At 53.8% G+C, this 23,116-nt stretch overlaps 1 protein-coding gene across 2 annotated transcripts; it reads left to right on the top strand.

Annotated features, from left to right (window-relative positions):
• Positions 1–224: 224 nt before the first annotated feature.
• On the top strand, positions 225–21,311 carry PCP4L1 (Purkinje cell protein 4 like 1). 2 transcript variants are annotated; one of them, XM_036434371.2, is made up of 4 exons: positions 225–462; positions 7,237–7,308; positions 20,208–20,259; positions 20,985–21,311. In XM_036434371.2, exons 1-4 carry the CDS (start codon positions 454–456, stop codon positions 21,131–21,133), a joined length of 282 nt encoding a protein of 93 aa, XP_036290264.1. In that variant the 5' UTR covers positions 225–453; the 3' UTR covers positions 21,134–21,311. The 2 variants fall into 2 exon arrangements, with proteins under 2 accessions (XP_036290264.1, XP_036290265.1); XM_036434372.2 differs by lacking the exon at positions 7,237–7,308 and having other exon boundaries at positions 229–462.
• The last annotated feature ends 1,805 nt before the right edge of the window (positions 21,312–23,116 follow it).

Raw genomic sequence — 23,116 nt, 5'->3', positions numbered from 1 at the left:
CACGCCGCTCTGCCGCTGCCTCGGCTGTTTCCCCCCCTCTCCCCGCCTCGGTCCGGCTTCGCCTTCCCCTGCGGCTGCGGCGGGCCCCTCCTTCCCGCGCTCCGACCGACGGCCGGACCCTAGTTGGAGCCGCGGGAGACCTCGGAGCCTTCCTCCATTGGATGCAAGGGCTGTCACTCTGTAGCGGAGGCGCCTATTGGTCGGGCCGGAGGCGGGGCCGAGCTGACCATAAAAGGCGGGGCCCGAGGCGGCGGGAGCCGGAGGGTGCTTGCGGGCGGCAGCCTGACAGCCGAGGGCCCGGCTGGTCCGCAGGGAGCGAGCCGGGCGGGAGCGGAGGCCCCGCACCGATCTCCTCGCCCCACCCGCAGCCGTGCCGAGCCCGCAACTCCCGCCGTCGCCGCAGGGCCACGCCTCGCTGCACGTGCCGCCCGCTCCGTCTGTCCGTCCGCCGAGATGAGCGAGGTGAGCGGCCCTGCGCTCCCGGGAGGAGAGGGGAGTCCGGGCGGCGGGGGGGCAGCAGCCGGGCGGAGACCCTCCCGCCTCCGGGCTCTGCGAAGTGAGGCCCCGCTGAGGGGCGCGATGGGCTGAGGCCCCGGCGGCCCCTCCGCCTCTGCCCCGACGGCTGCCGGGCTCCCCGGACGCCCTGACCCGGCCCCGCAGGCCCGCGGCGGCCGCTCAGCCCCAGACGGCTGCGGGCTTCCTGGGTCCGACGCCTCCGGGCCCGCCGGTTGCGGAGCGCCCTCCGGCCCTGCCCCAGCGCTGCGGCGTCCCGGGTCCTTTGTGAGGCCCCTGGTCCAGCCCGCCGCCCGGCCTCCGCCGTGTCCCCCCCACGCCGTGTCCTCCCCACGCCGCGCTGCCCGGCGGGGGCCTCCTGTCCGGACCCGGGCCCTCCCCGCCCGGAGCGCTCTGGCGGCGGCACACAGCGGTCTGCAGCCCCCGCACCGGGTGTCCGAGCCCCGCACGAGCCCCTGAGCCCACGCTCGTAGCTGTGGCCTCGCCTCCCTGCGCTTCCTGGCTTTCGTCTGTCAACCGAGGACGATGCTGGCTGTCCCGGGGATTGACGGAGCTCTCAGAACTGGCCTGGCCCAGAGCAGCAGCCGGCTGGCTAGCTATTGTCATTTTGTCCATTTAAATATATGTTCTAGACTGTGTGACAGGAAACCAGCACGGGAATCCTCACGGGTGCGGGTTGGTGGAGCCTGGAGCTGGTCTCAGGGCAGCCTCCAGCTGCAGGGAGCCTGCTGTCTCCGGAAGCCGCGGTCCAGGGAGCCCATTAGTGCCAAGTGCTCCGTGCCGGCTGCCATGGCCGCTAAGCTCCTGGAAAACGCAGCTCCTCTGGGGCTGTGGATGGACCCTCCGCTGGTTGTGGCTGTGTGTGTGTGTGAGGGAGTGTGTGAGTGTGTGTGTGTGAGGGAGTGTGTGAGTGTGTGTGTGTGAGGGAGTGTGTGAGTGTGTGTGTGAGAGTGTGTGTATGTGTGGGAGTGTGTGTGTGTGTGTGTGAGAGTGTGTGTGTGAGGGAGTGTGTGTGTGAGCGTGTGTGTGAGGGAGTGTGTGTGTGTGTGAGAGTGTGTGTGAGAGAGTGTGTGTGTGTGTGAGCGTGTGTGTGAGTGTGTGAGAGAGTGTGTGTGTGTATGTGAGGAAGTGTGTGTGTGTGTGTGTGTGTGTGTGTGTGTATGTGAGCGAGTGTGTGAGTGTGTGAGTATGTGTGTGTGCGGGGACTCCTCTCCAGCTTGTCTGCATTCACAGTTGCAGGCAGGACTTGACTGCTGTGAATCGCAATCTGCTTTTACAGTTGAATAACTTTTCTCTGGTTTCAGCAAAGAATGAGAAGGGGAGATGCATTTGGTCCCTAAGGGCTCTCCCATAATCCCTTGTCACATGATGCAGCTCACTCTAAGCACACTGGCAAGTCCTTTTGGCTCCCCAGCTGTGAGGGACTCAGCTGGAGGAGTCTGTTGGCCCAGCAGTCATTCCACTGACACGGAGGTCTTGGGCCACAGTGACTGCTCCTGGTGTCTGTCCTGTTGTGACAGCCAGGGGCTGCAGAAAGGGCAGAGCAATTAGAAATCTCACGAGGGGAGAACTTAGAACTGGTATTCCCGCCTTTATTATTCTGTTTCTGTCCTTTTAAATACTAAGAATGGGATCTCACACTCTTTCCTGTGCCTCTGCCGGAGTCTGCATGATGGAAGTTTGCTCAGGGTGACATCACCGTGTGTGTCTTCCGGGGGCCAGTTGTTAGGACCCTGGCTGGTGTGGGGGAAGTCCAGGTTTCCCTCTCATTGGTGGTTGTTATTGTCATGGCTGTATTGGCATCTAAGATCGGGATGCCTTCCACTGCTGGGAACATCCGTCTTCTGAAGGAAGAGAAACCAGAACTCAGTCCCCATCCCTGATGTCGGCTTCAGCTGCTTGAGCAGAAGCCTCTGGCTAGTGCAAGTGGTGACTTTGCCATCCGTGACCTGGGAATATGGACAACTTTCCCAGCTGCAGTTGTGATCAGTTCCCTCAGAATGTCAGGTCTCTGCAGGGCAGGGCCCTGAGCAATGGGGCTGGGTCCAAACATGCAAACCTGATGCAGCTCCTGTCTGTCTGTGGAGGGTCCTAGCTGATGGGGGAGGGAGTGGGGAGGGAAGGGAGGAAGGTCAGGGCGGTAATCTCTAGGGAGTGGTTCTATGAGTGTCTCCCTGTTTTCTTCCTATTATCTATGTTACACGCAGACTTCGTGATCCCCAAGGACCACCAGGGAGTCCGATGCAATAAACAAAAGCGCCTCTTCCATGCTAGCATGGGCTCTGTCCCACTCTGGCCGATAGCATGGCGGAAGAGCGCGAATTTCACCAAGCCCGGGTTCTACTCCGGTGGTGATGTCGCTGCTTTGGCTGACCCCGATTGGTTGGGTGAGGGCTAGGGTCGTTACACAAAATGGAGGATAGCTCTGCCCTGCCCCACAGTGGAGTCCAGAGTTTATCCCTGCCCTCTCCATCTATAGTTTCAATTTGTCTTTCAGGAGTCTATTTTATCATTGAAAAAAATAAACAACTTTGCAAGCATTCTTCAGGGTAGGAATACAGGTATATCTTTTACCAAGAAAATATCAAATAATATGTCAAAACATTTTAGTGATACTTTAAATCTGTTAAGGAGCCCTGAAATCATCTGGTCCAAAATTACCGTTTTACATGTAAGGAAACCTACAAACATTACCTAAATTTACACGGTTCCTGAACCAAGACTAGGGCAGGCTGCTGACTTCTCATCCCAAAAGAATTTCCCATAGATTTCTTTATCATGTTACTCCAGTGAATATAGAGTAACTTCATTATGTGAAGGAAAAGAGCCACATGCTGACCTGACAAGCTCAGGGAAGGCCTGCGTGGCAGTCTTGCAAACCCAGAGACCTAAGATAACCACAAAAGATGGTTTGAAAATTAAATATCTAGCCGAGACCGGTTTGGCTCAATGGATAGAGCCTCGGCTTGGGGACTGAAAGGTCCCAGGTTCGATTCCGGTCAAGGGCATGTACCTTGGTTGCGGGCACATCCCCAGTAGGGGGTGCGCAAGAGGCAGCTGGTCGATGACTCTCTCTCTCATGGATGTTTCTAGCTCTCTATCTCTCCCTTCCTCTCTGTACAAAATAATAAAATATATTAAAAAAAAAAGAAAATTAAATATCTAACAGGTTATAGTAGTAGTCATGTCCCAGATATTTCACCTGACAAAGATCAACTTTGATCTCTTACTGAGATAACATATCTGTGAGATGTCTGGGTAACTTGTAACTTCCTTTTTACCCTGGACCCCTCAGGGCACAACAAATGGCCTGGAGACATCCCTCATTGTTAGTTATCAAGTTAATTGTCAACTGTTAATTACCTTATGTATCCTGTATCCATCTCTGTAAAGAAGCTCACGTCCATCATTTAACCTTTTACCCTATCCCAGAGGTTCTCCCCCCCACTTCGCTCTGTCCCACCTCCCTAATATAATATATGTTAACGAAAAAACCATTGAAACCTGTAAAGAATTTTTTAATGAGTTTATTTGAGCCAAAATTGTCGACAATTGCCGGGAAGCAGAACCTCAAGGGATTGAGATAATGCTCCGAAGAATGGCGAGTTACATTTCTCTATTTATACACTGAAATCAAAGGAGGGACATAGGTGGGTTACATGAAATCCATTGGTGATGGAGTAAGGAGGCGGGAGAAAGCAAAGTGATGGGAAACTCCTGGGATTGGATAAAAAGTAAAATGATGGATGTGTACTCAGGAACAATTAACATGATAACAAAGGAATTTGAGGCATCTGTCCTGGCACCCACCACATTTGGTTGTTCCCCAGGGGCTCCGGAAAAAGGGAAGTTACAAGTTACCCAGATATCTCACAGATATGTTATCTTAGAGGCAAAAAGGCAAATGGGCTCAGTAAAAAGATCAAAGTTGATCTTTGGGAAAATATCTGGGACATGACTACCTACTATAACCTGTTAGATATTAATTTTCAAACCATCTTTTGTGGTTACCTTAGGTCTCTGGGTTTGCAAGACTGCCACACAGGCCTTCCCTGAGCTTGTCAGGTTAGCTTGTGGCTCTTTTCTTTCACATATATCACCAATGAATTGCAATGTATAAATTTAGAAATGTAACCCGCCATTCTCCAGAGCATTATCTCAATCTGTTGAGGTTCTGCTTCCCAGCACATGTTGACAGTAAGGCTCAAACTCACAAAAAAATTCTTTACAGGTTTCAATGTTTTTTTTGTTAACAATTAACATGTAACTTTTAAGGAATTATTATAAATACTATCTGTAGGAAATCTAAGCAGTGTGATTTAATAAATGTTAAACAAGAGTGCGGGATCCCTTAACACGACCCGCGTGGTTCAGGGCCCACTCAGGGTCCGATTTCTGGAGAAGGCCGCACACTAAAATGAAGAGAGAGTCTGGAAAAGAGTTAATTTTGGAAAGTGGGGACCAGGTGGGAAGTCCACCTCCAGTGGGAAGACTAACCGCTCTCTGGCCTTTTACCATTCCTTTTATTGAGATTCTGAAACAAAGACATCTCTTAGGTGGGAAGTTCCAACAACAGAAAATCAACTTATATTTACACATGATTAACAAATTAAAATTGCCTCAACCACCACTATCTCAACTAGACAATGAGTTAATAGCTCCGACCATTCAGACCCATCAAGCCTGGCTAGCTCTTTTTACATTTTGTTACCTGTGACAATGTTAGGTTTCGGTTCGGCACAAGGGGAGGGCGCACAGAATGGCATCTCTCAGTGGGCACAGCTGGTGGAATAAAAGGCCGAGCACATACTACCTTCCTCACGGTCCCTTGTAAGCAGCGTGGGAGCGTGCGTGTGCAGTCAGAGAAGGGAGTGCGCGAAGGGCGGCTGGGGGCCCTCTTTCCTGTGCTGCGTTTCTGTCCATCATGTTCCCAGAGCGGCAGAGCAGCCAGGACCAGAAGACAGGCTTTTTCTGAGCAGCAGAAGCATTTGACTTGCAAGCCGCAGTGCAGCAGGCGTCTGCGGAAAGCCAGCATGCCTGTGACCAAAGGCGGGTGTGGGCCTCGGCGTTTCGCCACTTGACTTCCAGGAGACCACAGGCTTTGGGAAGAGAAACCTACGAAGGGGAAGAAGGATGTTAGGCTGGCCAAGCAAGCAGTGGCCCTGCTAAGTGCGTGATCTTCTGAATCCGCCCTCAGCCTGCTGCCCGGGAATTGCTTTGCCGTTGTGAGTAAGCCCAGTCAGAAGCAGATCAAAACCACTTTCCAGAGACCTGGATCGCTGCCAGCGCCTCTGAACAAGGGCTCCAACCCTAGCCCTTCTCACACCCTCTCCCTGAAGCCTGACTTGCTTCAGCGGGGCTAGGGGGAGGGGAAGGCGGGCCCGCCGAAGGGCCCCCCTTCCCCCCCCCCCCCCCCCCCCCCCCCCGCTGTGGTCCTCGATGCTGCCTCCCTCCGCCCAGCTGAGTGCTTTCAGGAGGGGGGGGATGAGTGCGTCTGCTTTGGGGCATCAGGGCAGGTGGGGTGCACACTGAGATTATAGTAGGAGCAATGCTTTGGCACCACCCCCTCCTCCCCTCTGCAGGCTGTGCCCCAGCTCAACAAATAACTGCCCATTAAAGTGCCACGGCCCCTGCCGTGGGAGTGGGAAGGGCTATTGACTCCCCGAGTTCCTGAGCTGGCAACGCCCAGGAATACTGCTCTTCCAGGGCACAGGGTGAGGTGGCTGAGGGCAAGGGACAGGCCTGGGGGCTGGGGACTCTGGTCCTCGGAGGAGGCACCGGGATAGCAGGTATCTGGGTTTATTCTATGCGTTGGGAGAAGAATGTGCACCTAGTTCTATTTCTGTTATGAACTTGAGGGTGACCTTCTGAAGCTGTGGAGGACGGCAGCTGGCTGTGCAGACTGGTTCCGGCAGTGCTCCAGAAGCAGCAGGCAGGGTTCTGGCACCGGCCAGCTGAGCCCTCTCTGGTCTCTGGTCTCTGGCCGTGACCTTCACTTAACATGGGGAGAATGTGTCAGCAGGGCCAGAGGGCCCCTGATGGGGGCAGGGAGGCCAAGTCTCTTTGTCTTCACTTGGAAGCATCAACTCCTGTCTCCCTTCACCTCCTGCCTCTAAAGCAGGGAGCTTACCAAGCCCAGGACTCTCCCAGTACAAAGGCAGCAGGGGTCTTGGGCTTGTGCTGAGGATTTTAGAATTTGGGCTCTGCTTACGTTGCCTGCCCTGGGCTGTGGGGGTGGGACTGAGTGCCTGTTCCCGGGACACAATTCCGGCAGCACTGCTGCGTTGTGTGCCGGGTTTCCATCGCATGGCATCCAAGCTGTTCCGCGCAGAATAGGGCCTGCTGTGCCGTCCTGTCTGCTGCTGCTGCCAACGCCGGTGACCCCGAAGAGTACCACGGGCCCGGAGGGGAAAGCTGGGTGGGTTACCTTTCCCAAGGTTAGTTCTCACTTGCTGCTGGGAGCAGAGGCGGTGACACTATCTTGCCTCTCCTGGCGACAGTGGTTGCTGAGGCAACACCATTCAAAATAAAGGAGGCAAAGGGAGGGCGGAGCACGGCTGGAATCTCGCAGAAGGAGGACGGAGCACGGCTGGAGTAGCGGAGGGAGGACGGAGCACGGCTAGAGGAGCGGCAGGACCAGTGGGCTGGAGTGCCGAATTCCTGCTCACCAGAGTGGCAACAGGGAAACGACGTCTAAATTGCTTCTGCTTTGACTGTTTCCAGGTGCTTTGCCAAGACAATACTGACAAACTCCTTCAGAGTGAGGAGTTTACAGATCATCTTTATGATGCAAAGGTGAATGGCAGAACTGGTCAGGAGAGATGGTTTATGTGCTCCGGAGGGCATTGTGGGTACTAGGGGTTTCTTCTCTTTAAAGCACTCTTTTCTGCCAAGACCGGTTTGGCTCAATAGATAGAGCATTGGCTTGGGGACTGAAGGGTCCCGGGTTCGATTCCGGTCAAGGGCATGTACCTTGGTTGCAGGCATATCCCCAGTAGGGGGTGTGCAAGAGGCAGCTGATCAATGACTCTCATCGATGTTTCTAACTCTATCTCTCTCCCTTCCTCTCTGTACAAAATCAATAAAATATATTCTTTAAAGCACTCTTTTCTTATCTCCCCAGTGACCTCTCATACATGTAAGCCTGATGGAACTGTTATGTTGGAAACCAGCGAGCTGAGCAAGGACGCTTAGTCTGCCACATGTGGAGTCCTTATCACGCCGGGTCTCAGAGGAGTGGCCCCAGAGTCTGAGCGAAGCAACATGGAGGGACTTTCCCTTCATACCCTCCCGGTCTCTGTCTCCCAAACGTGGGGCTTCCGGGCCTTTCAGGCTTTACAAAGAGCCCTGTGTGCTGGGGATATTTTGCAGGACGCTTGTAGCCTTGAGCACATCACGTTCAGATAACTAAGACACCTGGCATGGGAGGAACCAGGGGCGGACCAGACCCTTACGGCAGCAGAGCTAACTCAGAGCGGCCCACAGGCCAGATAATTGAGCTTATTTTCCCTATTATTCGAGCAAGCGTGTTTACAGAAGCCAAGAATAGTGGAGTTAATTCACAGAACAAAGGACCCTCTGTGTTTAGTGGGAAATTTCAGACAGCAGCTTTCACAACACGGAGGCGACAGGAACAGGATGGAGTGCCCTGTGAGCCTGGGGGCCAGGCGGCAGCTGTGCCGGGGCTCCCTCCATTCCGGGCCAGTGGCCTCAGGAGACTCAGGCGGGACCTGGCAGGGAGTGTGGAGGAAGAGGCTGGCCTGTGGGGTTCAGTCGGGACACACATTCCTCCTTAGTGGGTTCTCTCTCTGATGTGGGAGGGGACATAGAGCTGAAGAGAGGGGAGGTGTCTAGAGCAGCTGCAGTGAGAGAAAAGAGTGGATGGATTAAGGAAACAGGCTCAGAGTCCATCAGAAGAAAATGGTTAAAGCAAGAACTAGAGTCAGGGATGTGCTGGTGATAGTGTTGGACTTGAAGCCAGAGATCATGGAACTGTAGAATGTGCCTCCCTGTCCGCATGAACCCACCACATCCAGGGTTCGCCCCACTTCCCCATGCCACCTTTGGTCTGTCCCATGATCTCTAGCAAACCCAGCTGCCAGTGCTCAGCCTTCCTTGCAGCATCGGCCCACAGGGCGGGTAGCCCTCCTCCGGGGTGTCTGCTTCTCATGGTTTCTGTTTTGGCTTTCCTCCCACCTGATGTCTTTTTCATTTTCTTTCTATTGATTTTTTTTACAGAGCGGAAAAGAGAGGAATAGAGAGCTAGAAATATCGATGAGAGAGAAACATCGACCAGCTGCCTTCTGCACACCCCCACCAGGGATGTGCCCACAACCAATGTACCGTATTTTTCGGACCATAAGACGCACTTTTTTCCCCCCAGAAGTGGGGGGAAAAGTCCCTGCGTCTTATGGTCCAAATATAGCCTACACATATACTTTAAAAAAAATGTTTTTTTACTTGCCCGGCTCTGTGTGGTCTCTGTGTGCTTGCCCAGCTCTAAAATGGTTCTAAATGCTGCTGTTTACTTTACAGGGTTGATTACATGTGTTTATGACTGTGATGTTGGGTTTTAATGCGCATAAAATATTTTAGGACACTGTTTGTTTCAGAATCTTTTTTTCTTCATTTCCCTTCTCTAAAAACTGGTGCGTCTTATGGTCCGGAGCGTCTTATGTGGTCCAAAAAATACGGTACATGCCCTTGACCGGAATCAAACCTGGAACCCCTCAGTCCACAGACCGATGCTCTATCTACTGAGCCAAACTGGTTTCAGCTCCATTTTCATATATATATATATGTTATGCCCAGACTTCGTGATCCCCAAGGACCACCAGGGAGCCGAGTCCGATGCAATAAGCAAAAGAGCCTTCACCATGCTAGCATAGGCTCCCCCACTCACGCCGGCAGCATGGCGGAAGAGAGCGAATTTCTCTCAGTCCAGGGGTTTTGAGGGCTAGGGATGACTCCGCTGGGGCGGAGTTGGGAGCTCATCCTCGCCCCGCCCTGCCCTCTCATTCCCCCCTTGTCTAATGTGCCTAGTCAAATCATTGACTCAGCAGCCTACTTCCTTTCAGCATAAACAACAAATACAGTTATCAAGACCCTTAGTACCACAGTTCCCATCAGTATTGTCCTCACTGAAGTCCAGTTCCCCTCCTGCAGGCACCAGTTCTCCTCCTGGCCTGTAGTTGCCAGGATCCAGGCCATGAAGGAGCTGGGAGTCATGTAGTCAGGTCTGGGTGCCATCTACTTCAACAGCAGTGGGCATGCTCAGGATAAAGTGCAGCATCCCTTTGAGTCCTTGGGCAGCAAATTTCTTTACCCACATTGAGTTCCGGGGCTACAGGGTCTGCGGTGGGCACTGGCAGTGCATCTGGAATAAGCAAACTGCAGAGCCTGTAAGGACTTGAGCAAGGAAATGGTTACCATACATGATCCCCTCCCAAAAAGGGGAAACTTGTCCCAGTAAGGGGTACACCTGGCCCTCAAGAGGGCAAAGGACAGGGGGTTGGTCCAATTTTCACCGATTCTAAGACACATTTAGTTAAACCCCCTTCCTCCCGAGTCGCACCTACCTGTCCTAAGGCTAGAGCTATACTCTGAGATACCTTAGCTACCAAGGTGGGGCTGTTATCTGATAGTGGGGTACACCTCAACCTAATCTGAAGTGTCTATAAAAACTAGACCTTAATGCTGGTGGTTTAATCTCTGAAATCCACCTACCAATGCTCTCCTGGGGAGGTTCCCTGGGACCTGAATTCCCAGGGGGGATCCCCTTACCTTGCTTAGCATTTACCTGTGCACAGACAGTACTTCTAGCAACTCTACCTCACAGAAGTTCAGGAGTCTTGGTGACACTTAACCTGGTGTCACCGGGCAACTCTGACCTAGAGCCTCTGGGACCAACAGTCTTGTCATCAACCATCTGGTCCTTCAGTGGCTTGCTTCTGTTCAGCCAATTCCTTCTGGTTGCAGTTGGTAACCCTCTTTTCTCTGTGGATGGCACAGTGTCTCCATCAAAGGGCCTGGATTAAGGCCAAAAGTTCTGGAGCTGTGCCCAAATGGTGTGGTCCAGGGTGACTACCGCTGCCCCTGCATATCAGATCCCATCCTAAACATAACTGCTCCCATCCGTGAACAGTACCTTGTCGTCTGTTACCTCTGTGCAGTCATGAATGGGTTCCATCATCATCATCTTGAAGCAGGCCAGCAGGGTTGATGGCCAGGAGAAAAGCCTGACCCATCCAGGTTAGCTCCTGGTCCAGAGTCCGCTTATCTGCCTCCTTCACCAGCAATGCTGTGGTGGCCATTGCCTGGGAGCACGCTGGCCACCCTGCTGCCACAGGGTCCAGTCTCGACTTAGACAGATAGGCAACAGGTCTCTTCCAGGGGCCTAGAGTCTGAGTGAGAACCCCTTTGGCAATGCCTCTTACCTCACTCACGTAGAGGTGGAAGGGCTCCGCGTCGTCCAGCAAGGCTAGGGCAGCTGCTGAGATGAGAGCCTTCTTTAGCTCCTCAAAGATCCGTTGTTCCACTTTGGACCAGTTCAACAGCTGCATTCCCCCAGTACGTGTTCCTTCCGAGGACCACAGTCCTTCTTGATGTCCAAGGAAAACAGGCAGTTTGTCCGGTGGCTTCCTGGGCTGATGTACGGGTCCTATTGGCTCTCTCAAGACTAAATAGGGTGCCCCCATGCCCATCAGGAAACTAAAAGGCTTGCCTCTCCTAGCTAACCTGTCAGGACATACTCTTTATAATTTTTATAAAAATCTTATCTTTCAAAAATACATAACCATGCCTCAAATTTTAAAGAAAAGGCAAGGGAGGAGGGAGCAGGTCCAGTACCTGTTCCCAGGCCTCTAACAGCCACCTTGAAATGTAAAATGCCACATTTTCCCTACAGATATAGATTTATCTACATTTCTAAGCCCCTCTACTCCCCCCTGCAGAACATCGGTGAAAATTGTCCAAGCAGTCTCGGGGGGTTAATCATACAAATAATTGTTTTCACATTGTTTTAACACAATTCTAAATAAATTATAAACCTTTGTGATGAAGTCTACTTAAATCTATAAAGTAGATACACATGACTGAAACCAAAAATGATTCCCAAAGTTTAAACAAAATACAAGATGCAGGTACAAGCCCAAATTCAACAACAATGGCATGTGAGAAAAGCAAAACAAAACAAATCAAATATAAAAGTTTCATATGTTACATTAAACATTACTTTAGAAAAACTGACTTAAAAAAATACTGTATCACTGACTTAAAATAATTTTTTTAAGTGTAAGCATTACATACTTTTTCATCTGACAAATGAGAATAAATCAATCCTTGAGATCTTTGATCATTACTGCTTATTCTTAACACATATAATACAGTTAGCCTGCCATATTCTAGGCATCTAGTTACTGCAATTAACTTTTCCTAATTCAATTTATACTTTGAACTTTTAAAGCTGGCAAGTCAAATAAATTTGGCATTTCTTAGGTTAATAACATTACATTTCTAATACATCCTGCTTATTTAGGGTAAAGTTTCAGCAACAGATCTAATTATACAGTTTTTTCAGATCTCAAAATTTTTTTCTGAAGTTCAAACAAAGCACTGAATAATATCTTTGTAGGAGAGCTAATAGTCTTGCGCTCTCCGGCCTCCCCTAGACCTCTTCACACCAGAGGCAGTTTACTAGGATTTAAGACAATGTCAGAAAATCATAGGTCAATCACAATTCATACTTAAGTAGCTATATGACTCTGCTTAGCTGATTCCAATGACAAGGAAGACTAACCATTGTGGGCTGCTTCACCACCAATCACCTGCCACTCCCTGAAGCTGGAGCAGCATTCAAATGCAAATGAACACATTCTTTACCTCACATGTGTCAAACACAAGGCCCGTGGGCCAAATCCATCCCGCCAGGCCTTGCAATGTGGCCCGCACTGCGCTGTCATCACTGCACTCCGCTGCGTTTCCATCACAATGACAGTTTATGACTGTTCAGTAAACCATTCGGCCTGCGATTTAGGCTGGATTTTAGATTTTGGCCCCTTCTCTGATTGAGTTCGACACCCCTACTTTACCTGAAGACTCTCAGCCATTACCATCTAGTTTCCACCTCATGGCAGGGAATTTCAAAAGCTGCTTACAATGACTTGAGAAACCAGTTTTAACTTATCTCCCAGTTATCTCCACCACTTTTAAAACTTATTCTGTACCCAGAAAAGTGTTTTAAGCACAGCCCAAAACTATGCGCACTCGTTTTGAACTGGCCTTTCACTTTACTGAGCACAGATTTGCCCTTGAGCTCTTCTCCGTTACCAGCTGCCTTCACCCGGCCCAGGCCCCTCGGGCGCAGGCCCCTCAGGCCCAGGCCCCCTGAGTGAGGCTGCTTCAGCCGCAGCCCCAGCCACGCTACTCAGGCGGCCCGAGGAGAAAGCGTGGGTCGCCCCAGCAGCTTCCCGGCTCCGCCTCCCCTTCTCCAGGCAGCCAGCAAATTAACCCATGTGCCTGCTCCCTGAGCGAGGCCACCACTGCCCCGCCGCGCTCTGACGCGCAGACTGAGTCCCGCGGGAGCCCCCCCCTCCGACCCAACGCCGCCAGGGGGCCCCGAACCACCACGCCGGCCACACTTCGCCGGCTCCATCCTGGGGCGCCATGTTGCCCACAGATACCAAACTCAGACCTGGGAAAGGCTCACTTTCCGCAGGTGAGGCAACGGCTCACGCCGCTCACCTCGTCCTGGGAGAGGCTTATCCCTCTACCCATCAGGGTCCCTCTCGGGCCCTCCCGGGAGGTCAGAACGTCTTCTGATCCTCCTGCCCATGGCCTTCATGGTGCATCCACCAGGCGTCTTCGGGCACCAATTCCATGAGGGGTTTTATGTCCCTCCAGAGTGCGTACACACCTACCGCGGCCAGTCAGACTCTCCGGATCGGATCCCCTAATGGTCCTGGCTGGGGATTCCGGACGAATTCCCCCATCTGTTATGCCCAGACTTCGTGATCCCCAAGGACCACCAGGGAGCCGAGTCCGATGCAATAAGCAAAAGAGCCTTAACCATGCTAGCATAGGCTCCCCCACTCACGCCGGCAGCATGGCGGAAGAGAGCAAATTTCTCCCAGTCCAGGGGTTTTGAGGGCTAGGGATAACTCCGCCCTACGGGGCGGAGTTGGGAGCTCATCCTCGCCCCGCCCTGCCCTCATATATATATATACATATATATACATATATATACATATATATATATATATATATATATATATATATATATATATTTTTTTTTTTTTTTTTTTTTTTTTTCTTACAGAGAGGAAGGGAGAGGGATAGAGGGTCAACTTTTGGATTCTTCTTTCTTTTTGCCTCTCTGGTTAGGTATTTTTTGTTTCCTCATCTTCCAGATCTTTGGTTTGACTCTTGAGGTACGTTGATCTACAGTTGAGTTTTTGTATATTCTTTATTTCAGACATTGTATGCTTAATTTCTGACTGGTCCGCCTCCCAAATGTGTCACTTATGGATGTGAGGAGTTGAAGCCTGGTGTCTCACACTGACCAGCAGGTACACTGGCTTCTGGATCTCCAAAGGGGTGCAGTTCAGCTACTGTCTGAGGCCACCCTGCAAGAGCTACAGCAAGAACCACAGTCCTCTCCTCCCTGCTCAGAGCTTGGAGGCTTTGGAGCTGTCTGCACCAGGTTGCAAGTTTGCTAGGTCAAACTGCAAAAGCCACTGCTTGGAGCTTGGGTGTGTTTTTAGATTGTGTGGGGCGGAGTCTCAGGGCATCACTAGGCTAGGACCTGGCAAACAGCAATGGCTGGCAGTGAGCCGTCTCTGCCTCTCTGTGTCCTGCATCTCGTGCCCCGGCCCAGCAAACTATTATTATTGCATGCAGCTCTGCAAGCAAGCCCCACTCACTTTCCGACCTGATGGCAGATAGTCTAGCTTCTCTCCAGAAACTGGGTTTCAGAGAGACTGGGAGCTTGTCTCTCTTTGGGTTGAAGAAAGCAACACCCGCCGCCAGCCTGATGAAGCATGCAACCCTGTACCTCAGTTTTTCAGCGCTTGTGTCCTGAATGCTCCTTTCTCTTTCAGTTTAGTTGTAGAGCTTCCTTTCAGCCAGCTTTCCCATGGTTCTGGGTGATAGACGTTTTGTCTTTTAGTTGTAGTTTTGAAATTGTTGTGAATGGCAGCAGTTTAGGTGTGTTTAAGCTGCCATCTTGGATCCTCCCTTTTCCATTTTCTTTATTGATTTTTCCTCATTTTTTTTTTTAATCAATCTTTATTGTTCATATTGTTACAAAGTTTCCTCATTTCTTCCCCCCTCCACCAGGTTCCCACCCCACCCTCTGCCCCCTCCTCATCCCCCATTGTCCTCATCCATAGGTGCAGTTTATGTTCAGTCTCTTCCTCCCTCCCTTTCCCCGATAGTAAATCCCTTTTCAGATAGTAAATCAGTTACTTAGAATTTTCTCATATCAATAATACCACCACATGCCCAATGATACATTTCACACAAAAGACATTTCCAAATAGGTCAACCAGCCTCATCCAGGCCCCACCCAAGGCAATCACAAATCAACACCCCAGCCCTATACATCCAGATCTAAGCCATCATCACTTGATTCAGCAGACCCTCAAGTTCCCACAAAAGTTTCCAGCCATGTCTGAGAGGCAGCCGTGGGGCAGGGGCAGGCGAGGAGCAAGCTGTTCCGGGCCTGGCTGCTCCGGGCCTGGCCTCTGTTGCTCTGGTTCATTCCACAACCAGCTGCTCCGGGTCTGGTCACCACCGCTCCCGACCTAGTTGCTCTGGACCTGGCTGCTGCTGCTCCGGGCCTGACCGCACCAGACCTGGCTGCTCTGGGCCTGGCCGCTCCCACCCTGGCAGCTGCTGTTCCAGGCCTGGCTGCACAAGACCCAGCTGCTCCGGGCCTGGCCGCTCCAAGCCTGGCAGCCGCTGCCCCGGGCCTGGCCACTCCCAGCCTGGCAGCCGCTGCTCCAGGCCTGGCCACACCCGACCCGGCTGCTCCGGGCCTGGCCACACCAGACCCGGCTGCTCCGGGCCTGGCTGCTCCCAGCCTGGCAGCCGCTGCTCCGGGCCTGGCCGCACCCGACCCGGCTGCTCCGGGCCTGGCCGCTCCCAGCCTGGCAGCCGCTGCTACGGGCCTAGCGGCACCAGACCCAGCTGCTCCGGGCCTGGCCGCTCCCAGCCTGGCAGCCGCTGCTCCAGGCCTGGCCGCATCCACCCAGCTGGTCCGGGCCTGGCCGCTCCCAGCCTGGCTGCTCCAGGCTTGGCTACTGCTGTTCTCGACCTGGCTGCTCCCATCCCGGCTGCTCTGGGCTCGGCTTCTCCGGGCCCAGCCACTTCGGGTCTGGGTGTTCCTGGATTGGCCTCCCTGGGCTTGGCTGCCTCCGCCTCAGGCCTGGCTGCCACTTCCCCAGGTCTGGATGCTCCAGTGCTGGCTGTTGTTGCTCTGGTTCTGGTTGCTGCTGCTCTGGGGCCTGGCCGTTGCTGCTCCGGGCCCGGTTGCCATTGCTTTGTGCCTGGGCACTCTAGGCCTGGCTGCCGCTGTTCCAACATTGTGTCCTTTTTTTTTTTTTAAACGCATTTATGTTGCAATGTTGGCTGGTGAGTTGAGTTCTGACTTAGTCTTTGAATTTTCAAGATCTTCTTTGTATTCTTTCTTAAGTAATTTTACTATCTTTTGCTCTCACTTGATTTCTTCACATTGAGAACTTTGGTTTCTTCCTCCTTGTCCTGGGAACTCAGCAGGTTGGCTTGTGGCACCCCTTTGTTCTCCGCGGGCTCCTGCGCTACTTCAGCCTGTTGGCGGGGTCAGCGCCACCCAGGAAGCAGCCCCCGGCCTTGGCTCCGTTGCCCGCGCTCAGAGGTCGATGGCTCAGGGGCACCCCCCCCCGGGGGGGGCCTGTCACCCGGCTCCCTGTCGGCGCCCGGCTGGCTGGTGTCCGACAGGGGCTCCTGCTCCCTGTCGCATTCCTCCAGTCTGGAGCTTTTTTTTTTTCTCCTTCCCGCTAGGGGAGTCTAGGATCAGAGTCAACAGCCTGTCCTCTGTGCGCAGTGCGTGCGACTCTGGCGGCTCTGCTTTTCGCCACTCCCCCGGGATTCCGCCTCATAGCCCCGTCTCCCCCTGCCCGAGCCTGGGTCCCCAGGGTCTGGTCCAGGACTGGGGTTCAGAGCAGTCCAGACTGAGGCTCAGCGCCGCCGGAGGCTTTGTTTCTTCCGGCTAGGGTAATCCAGCATCAGAGTCAACATTCAGTCCTCTGCGCACAATGTGCGCGCGACTCCCGGGGCCCTGCTTTTCGCTGCTCTCTTGGGATTCCGCCTCACAGCCCTGTCTCCCCCACTGGAGCCTGCGTCTCCAGGGTCTGGCTCATAACTGGGGGTCAGCGCTGCCGGTTCGGGGGTTTAGCCCAGGCTGGGGGTTTTATTTCCTTCCTGCTAGGGAACGCCAGGCAGCACCCAGCCCTCTCCTCCTCTCCGGCTGCGACCTCTCCGCACGCACATGCGTGCGGGCGCGCAGCATGTCTCTGTACCTTAGGCTTTTTTTCAGCTCCTCTGATTTTCCTTCTGGTTTTCTCTTTCCTTCTTGTTGTAGAATTTTTAGTCAGTCCACTACCTGTAGCTCTGGGCGATGTCCACTCTACATTTTAGTTGTATTCCATTGAAATTGTTGTGTGCTGCTGCCGTTAGGTGTCTACCCGAGCAGCCATCTTGGATCCTCCTCCTTGGTCGATTTTTCCTCATTTCTGTAACCTCTAATCACTAAATACTCCAGGACTTGACCCTTTTCTCTGTTTGCTCTGTATGAACTCACCCTGGGTGGTTCATCCAGTCTCCTGGCTTTAAACGCCATCCACTGTGGATTCCTGCTCATTTCTCTCTGCAGGGCAGATGCTTCTCGCTACCTTATCTCCAATACTCAGCGGCTTGTAACCTCTCTCCTCGGGGATCATTAATGGGCATCTCAGATTGTCCAAGAGAAGTTCCTGACCCTCTCAGGCTCCTCCTGAGACTCCTCCATCTTGGGAAGTGGCAACTCCATCTTTTAAAGTTCCTCAGGCCAAATGGCATTCTTTGGATGTCATCCTTGACTTCTCTCTTGCAATGTCTCTTATCCAATCAATCAGTCAACCAATCACATTGCTCATAGTTTGCAAATATACCTAGAATCAAACCACAGCTCACCACCCCCCATGCCACCATGCCAACCCAGGCTGACTACTCTCACCTGGTTTTCTGCAACAACCTCCTGCAGGTGTTTCTGCTTCCTCTCACAGGCCCCTTTTATGCCAATTGAATGCCATCCCCTCTCACTTGTAGTAAAAGTAAACTCCTTAGAAAGACCTGTAAGGCCCTAAGAAACTGCCCAGCAACCATTTATCTCTGCTCATCTCCATACCCTTATATCCTTCCTCTCCACACCCTTCCCTCCTTCCTCTCTCCATACCCTTCCCTGCTTCCTTTCTCCACCCTTCCCTCCTTCTTCTCTCCACCCTCCCCTCCTTCCTCTCCACACCCTTCCCTCCTTCCTCTCTCCACCCTTCCCTCCTTCCTCTCTCCACCCTTCCCTCCTTCCTCTCTCCACCCTCCCCTCCTTCCTCTCCACACCCTCCCCTCCTTCCTCTCTCCACCATTCCCTCCTTCCTCTGTCCACAACCTTCTTTCCTTCCTCTCCGTACCCTTCCCTCCTTCCCTCCTTCCTCTCTCCATCCTTCCCTCCTTCCTCTCTCCACACCCTTCCCTCCTTCCTCTCTCCACCCTCCCCTCCTTCCTCTCCACACCCTCCCCTCCTTCCTCTCTCCACCCTTCCCTCCTTCCTCTCTCCACCCTTCCCTCCTTCCTCTCTCCACCCTTCCCTCCTTCCTCTCTCCACCCTTCCCTCCTTCCTCTCCACACCCTTCCCTCCTTCCTCTCTCCATACCCTTCCCTGCTTCCTTTCTCCACCCTTCCCTCCTTCCTCTCTCCACCCTCCCCTCCTTCCTCTCCACACCCTCCCCTCCTTCCTCTCTCCACCCTTCCCTCCTTCCTCTCTCCACCCTTCCCTCCTTCCTCTGTCCACCCTTCCCTCCTTCCTCTCTCCACAACCTTCTTTCCTTCCTCTCCCTACCCTTCCCTCCTTCCCTCCTTCCTCTCTCCACCCTTCCCTCCTTCCTCTCTCCACACCCTTCCCTCCTTCCTCTCTCCACCCTTCCCTCCTTCCTCTCACCATACCGGTCCCTCCTTCCTCTCTCCACCCTTCCCTCCTTCCTCTCCACACCCTTCCCTCCTTCCTCTCTCCACCCTTCCCTCCTTCCTCTCCACACCCTTCCCTCCTTCCTCTGTCCACCCTTCCCTCCTTCCTCTCTCCACCCTTCCCTCCTTCCTCTCCATACCCTTCCCTGCTTCCTTTCTCCACCCTTCCCTCCTTCCTCTCTCCACCCTCCCCTCCTTCCTCTCCACATCCTCCCCTCCTTCCTCTCTCCACCCTTCCCTCCTTCCTCTCTTCACCCTTCCCTCCTTCCTCTCTCCACCCTTCCCTCCTTCCTCTCTCCACCCTTCCCTCCTTCCTCTCCACACCCTTCCCTCCTTCCTCTCTCCATACCCTTCCCTGCTTCCTTTCTCCACCCTTCCCTCCTTCCTCTCTCCACCCTCCCCTCCTTCCTCTCCACACCCTCCCCTCCTTCCTCTCTCCACCCTTCCCTCCTTCCTCTCTCCACCCTTCCCTCCTTCCTCTCCACACCCTTCCCTCCTTCCTCTGTCCACCCTTCCCTCCTTCCTCTCTCCACAACCTTCTTTCCTTCCTCTCCGTACCCTTCCCTCCTTCCCTCCTTCCTCTCTCCACACCCTTCCCTCCTTCCTCTCTCCACGCTTCCCTCCTTCTTCTCTCCACCCTTCCCTCCTTCCTCTGTGCACCCTTCCCTCCTTCCTCTCTCCACACCCTTCCCTCCTTTCTCTCCGTACCCTACCCTTCCCTCCTTCCTCTCTCCACCCTTCCCTCCTTCCTCTCCACACCCTTCCCTCCTTCCTCTCTCCACCCTTCCCTCCTTCCTTTCTCCACACCCTTCCCTCCTTTCTCTCTCCACTCCAGCCATGTCCCTCACACAGGCCAGTCACCTGACCCACCCCTCCCACCACCTCCACCCCTACCCCCAGGCTCCTGAGAGTTCTGGCCTGGATGCTATACCCTAACTCCGCTCTCCCTCAGCCACGCTGGGTGTGGGCTGGGTGTGGAGCTGTAGTTCTCCACATCCACTTGCTCCCTTCCTTGCCTTCTCTCTGTAGCACTTAGCACCAGACATAATACCCGTGTTGTTGAAACCAGTGCCTCCCAGTTGCACCCCAACGGGATCCCCCGGCACCTGGGCATGAGCCCTGACTAGAACTCAAACCCATGACCTTTTGGTGCGCAGACAACCTCCAGCCAGCTGAGCCGCCCGGCCACGAGCCGTTTTATTAATCTTTACACAAAGGAAGGGCGAGGTTTTTGCTTTGTCCTCTGCAATTTCCCTGGCACCAGTCATCACCTGTGGACTGGATTCTGATGACTTTCTACCTTTCTGACCTCAAAACCCACGTTTTCCAAAGACCAGGGAATGCGCCCCCATGAGGAGGGCTGGGATGTGGCGGTGCGACTGAGGGGATACACCGTGCGGCTGCCATCAATGTCTAATATTCTGGTCTTTCTTTCCCAGCTCAACACCCCGACGTCCCCAGCAGCCAGCCAGGCCCCCGGCCCCGAGAAGGGTGAGTGGGGCGGGGGGAGGGGGGACGCGAAGACAGCCGGCTGGCAGTTGGGGCCCCTGAGCGGGGATAAAGGGACAAAGCACTGGGTTAGAACAACTGCTTACAGGCTTCCTGCCACTTCCCCCAGGACACCTTCCAGTGTTTACTCTCTGATCTTACAACTTCTTCTTTTTAAAAAAATATATTTTATTGATTCTTTACAGAGAGGAAGGGAGAGAGACAGAGAGCCAGAAACATCGATGTGAGAGAAACATCGACCAGCTGCCTCTTGCACACCCCCTACAGGGGATGTGCCCGCAACCAATGTACATGCCCTTGACCAGAATCAAACCTGGGACCCCTCAGTCTGCAGATCGATGCTCCATGCACTGAGCCAAACCGCTTTCGGCTACTCTCTGATCTTAGAAGCGGGCTCTGCGGTGGAGGAGACAGGCCCAAGACAGGAAGGAACTAATCAGTACTTGCAGCCGTCGAGGGACAGGGAGCAGGATGAGCTCTGGGGGGATGTCGGTTCGGGGACAGGTGGAGAGGACACCTGTGTCTTGGTGCGGGCGCAGTGGAGCTCCATGGGCCGGGTCCCTGCCTCCAGAGCGACACGGCTTGCTGAGTGCTAGCAGAGGCCGAGCGCGCAGAGGCCGCAGGGAGTGGGCTTGACCTGGGCATTTGGGGTCTGGAGATGGGCTGGGTGATGCAGGTCACTCACTGGGGATCTCACCCACCTGCAGGGGAAGCTGGCAACACCAAGAAGGCTGAGGGGGAGGAGGAGGAGGAGGTGGACATTGACCTGTCAGCGCCAGAGACGGAGAAAGCTGCCCTGGCCATTCAGGGCAAGTTCCGCCGATTCCAGAAGAGGAAAAAGGACCCCAGCTCCTGAATGCCAGCCTCGCCCTCCCCAGCCCACACTCCACAGCGCTGACTTCCATGTACCTTTGTCTCCCTGTCCCTCTATCCCAGGGTGGGGAATATCTGGCCCTCGGGCTGTATGAGGTCCACAAAATCATTTATTTGGTCTGGCCAAGGCCTCAGGGGCGAGTCAAATGTTTGACCAAATACAGTGGCTAATGTCTCAGTTGATAGTTTTGTGTGGCTCCAGACGATGCTATAAATATCCACGTGGCCCTCGGCAGAAAGGTTCCTCACCCTGCTAGCTCCTCATTAGGGCAAGTTTGACCGTATCTGCTATTTTCTGTGGCCCCTCAAGTCATTACAGCAGCAGAGCATGAGGCACAAGGGAAAGGGGAAGAATTCAGCTGGCAGCCACTTGCCAGCTTCTCCTTGGAATAAGCCTTCTTAGCCAGTACCTCTGCCCCATGAAGTTGAAGTGGAAGAAAGAGGCTTTGAGGATGAGGTCCCTCCCCCCATGTGGAAGGGAGGGGAAGTCTTCAGAGTACGGTGCATGGTGGGGGGGTACTCATTGTCTGCCTGTCCTTACAACAGTCACACTTCAGGTGGCATTCCCCTCACACCCTCTGCACTGCCGCCTCCACTTGCTGCTCTGCGCCAAGCCACGGAGGGGACAGGAGCCCCGTGCCCCTGGCACACCAGGACAGCAGCTTCCACATCAGTGCCTGCTGAGTGCATGAGTCCCAAGGAACGCAGGGGCCTGGGCAAAGCAAAGGGTGTGGCCCTCACCATCAAGCCTGGGGCAGGGCAGGGCAGGGCAGGGGAATGGGGTGGGGGTAGATGTGGGTGAGAAGGATCTCTGAGGACAGGCTGCTGCCAGGGAGAGTGCTGGGGAAGGACTCCTGGGCAGTGCTTGCCTGCCTGCCCCGAACCCCACATCTAGCTCCCCAGAGGCCTCGTAGACCAGGTGACCCCTGGAGCGCCTACCTGCCCCACTGTGGAATTGGGACAGAAGTGGAATGGCCACTCTGAGATTTTAGCATGTTTCATAATTCTAGAAAAAAACAAATCCCTCAAGTGGCATCATTTAACCTCTACTTCCGATTTTTCTTGGGAGGAGTGTGAATGTTGGCTGGAGCTGGCCTCGGGAAGGGCAGGGCGGTGCTGGGCGACACGGGGCAGGTGCCTGAGCGCTTTCTCACTGAAGCCCACCTCCCTGTCTCCCCACCCCCACCTGCTGGTGCCCCCTCTCCCTTCCCCTCCAGCCAGGGCACACCCAACCATCAGCCATCCACCTGCACGCAGCCTGTCCTAGCTGCCCCTGCTGCTTTGCCCCCTTCCTCCCCGGACACACACAGCTGTTCAGCAAAAGCAGTGAAAGAAGACTGCGTCACACTGAAGACTTTAAACCACATGTGTCAAACACAAGGCCCGCGGGCCAAATGCGTCCCGCCAGGCCTTGCAATGTGGCCCGCACCGCGCTGTCATCACTGCACTCCACTGCGTTTCCATCACAATGACAGTTTATGACTGTTCAGTAAACCATTCGGCCCGCGATTTAGGCTGGATTTTAGATTTTGGCCCCTTCTCTGATTGAGTTCGACGCCCCTACTTTAAACCATGAATTAAATAAAACGATGGCTTTCAAGTGAGTTTGCATTGTGACCTTCGTACATGGAAACAGAGCCAAACGCGAAGTGAAACCAGTAACAGCTGTGAGCAGGGAGCCCGGTGCCTGTGCCTCCAAGCCCAGGGCATGGGAGGTGGAGCTAATTCAGCGGGAGGCCCGTGTTACTGCCTCCGGTCCCCGCGTCCCTGGAGGAGCAGGAGAGGACTCCGCGGGGACCTGGCTGCGGAGGCAGCGGTGGGTCTGTCACCAGCCCCTCCTGCAGCTCCACTGCTCAGAGGGTGTCTGCTGAAATGATTGTATCCCTTTCCTATTTCTTGCTCCAAGTGTTACACTTGCCTCCTTGCAGGATAAGAAAGGGTGTGGTGGCAAACAGGCTGCAGTTTG

This window comes from Pipistrellus kuhlii, unplaced genomic scaffold (genome assembly GCF_014108245.1).
Source record: "Pipistrellus kuhlii isolate mPipKuh1 unplaced genomic scaffold, mPipKuh1.p scaffold_m20_p_121, whole genome shotgun sequence".
NCBI classification, from domain to species: Eukaryota; Metazoa; Chordata; class Mammalia; order Chiroptera; family Vespertilionidae; genus Pipistrellus; species Pipistrellus kuhlii.
Note: the sequence above shows the minus strand (reverse complement) of the source record. Positions and strands in the feature narration are given on the sequence as shown.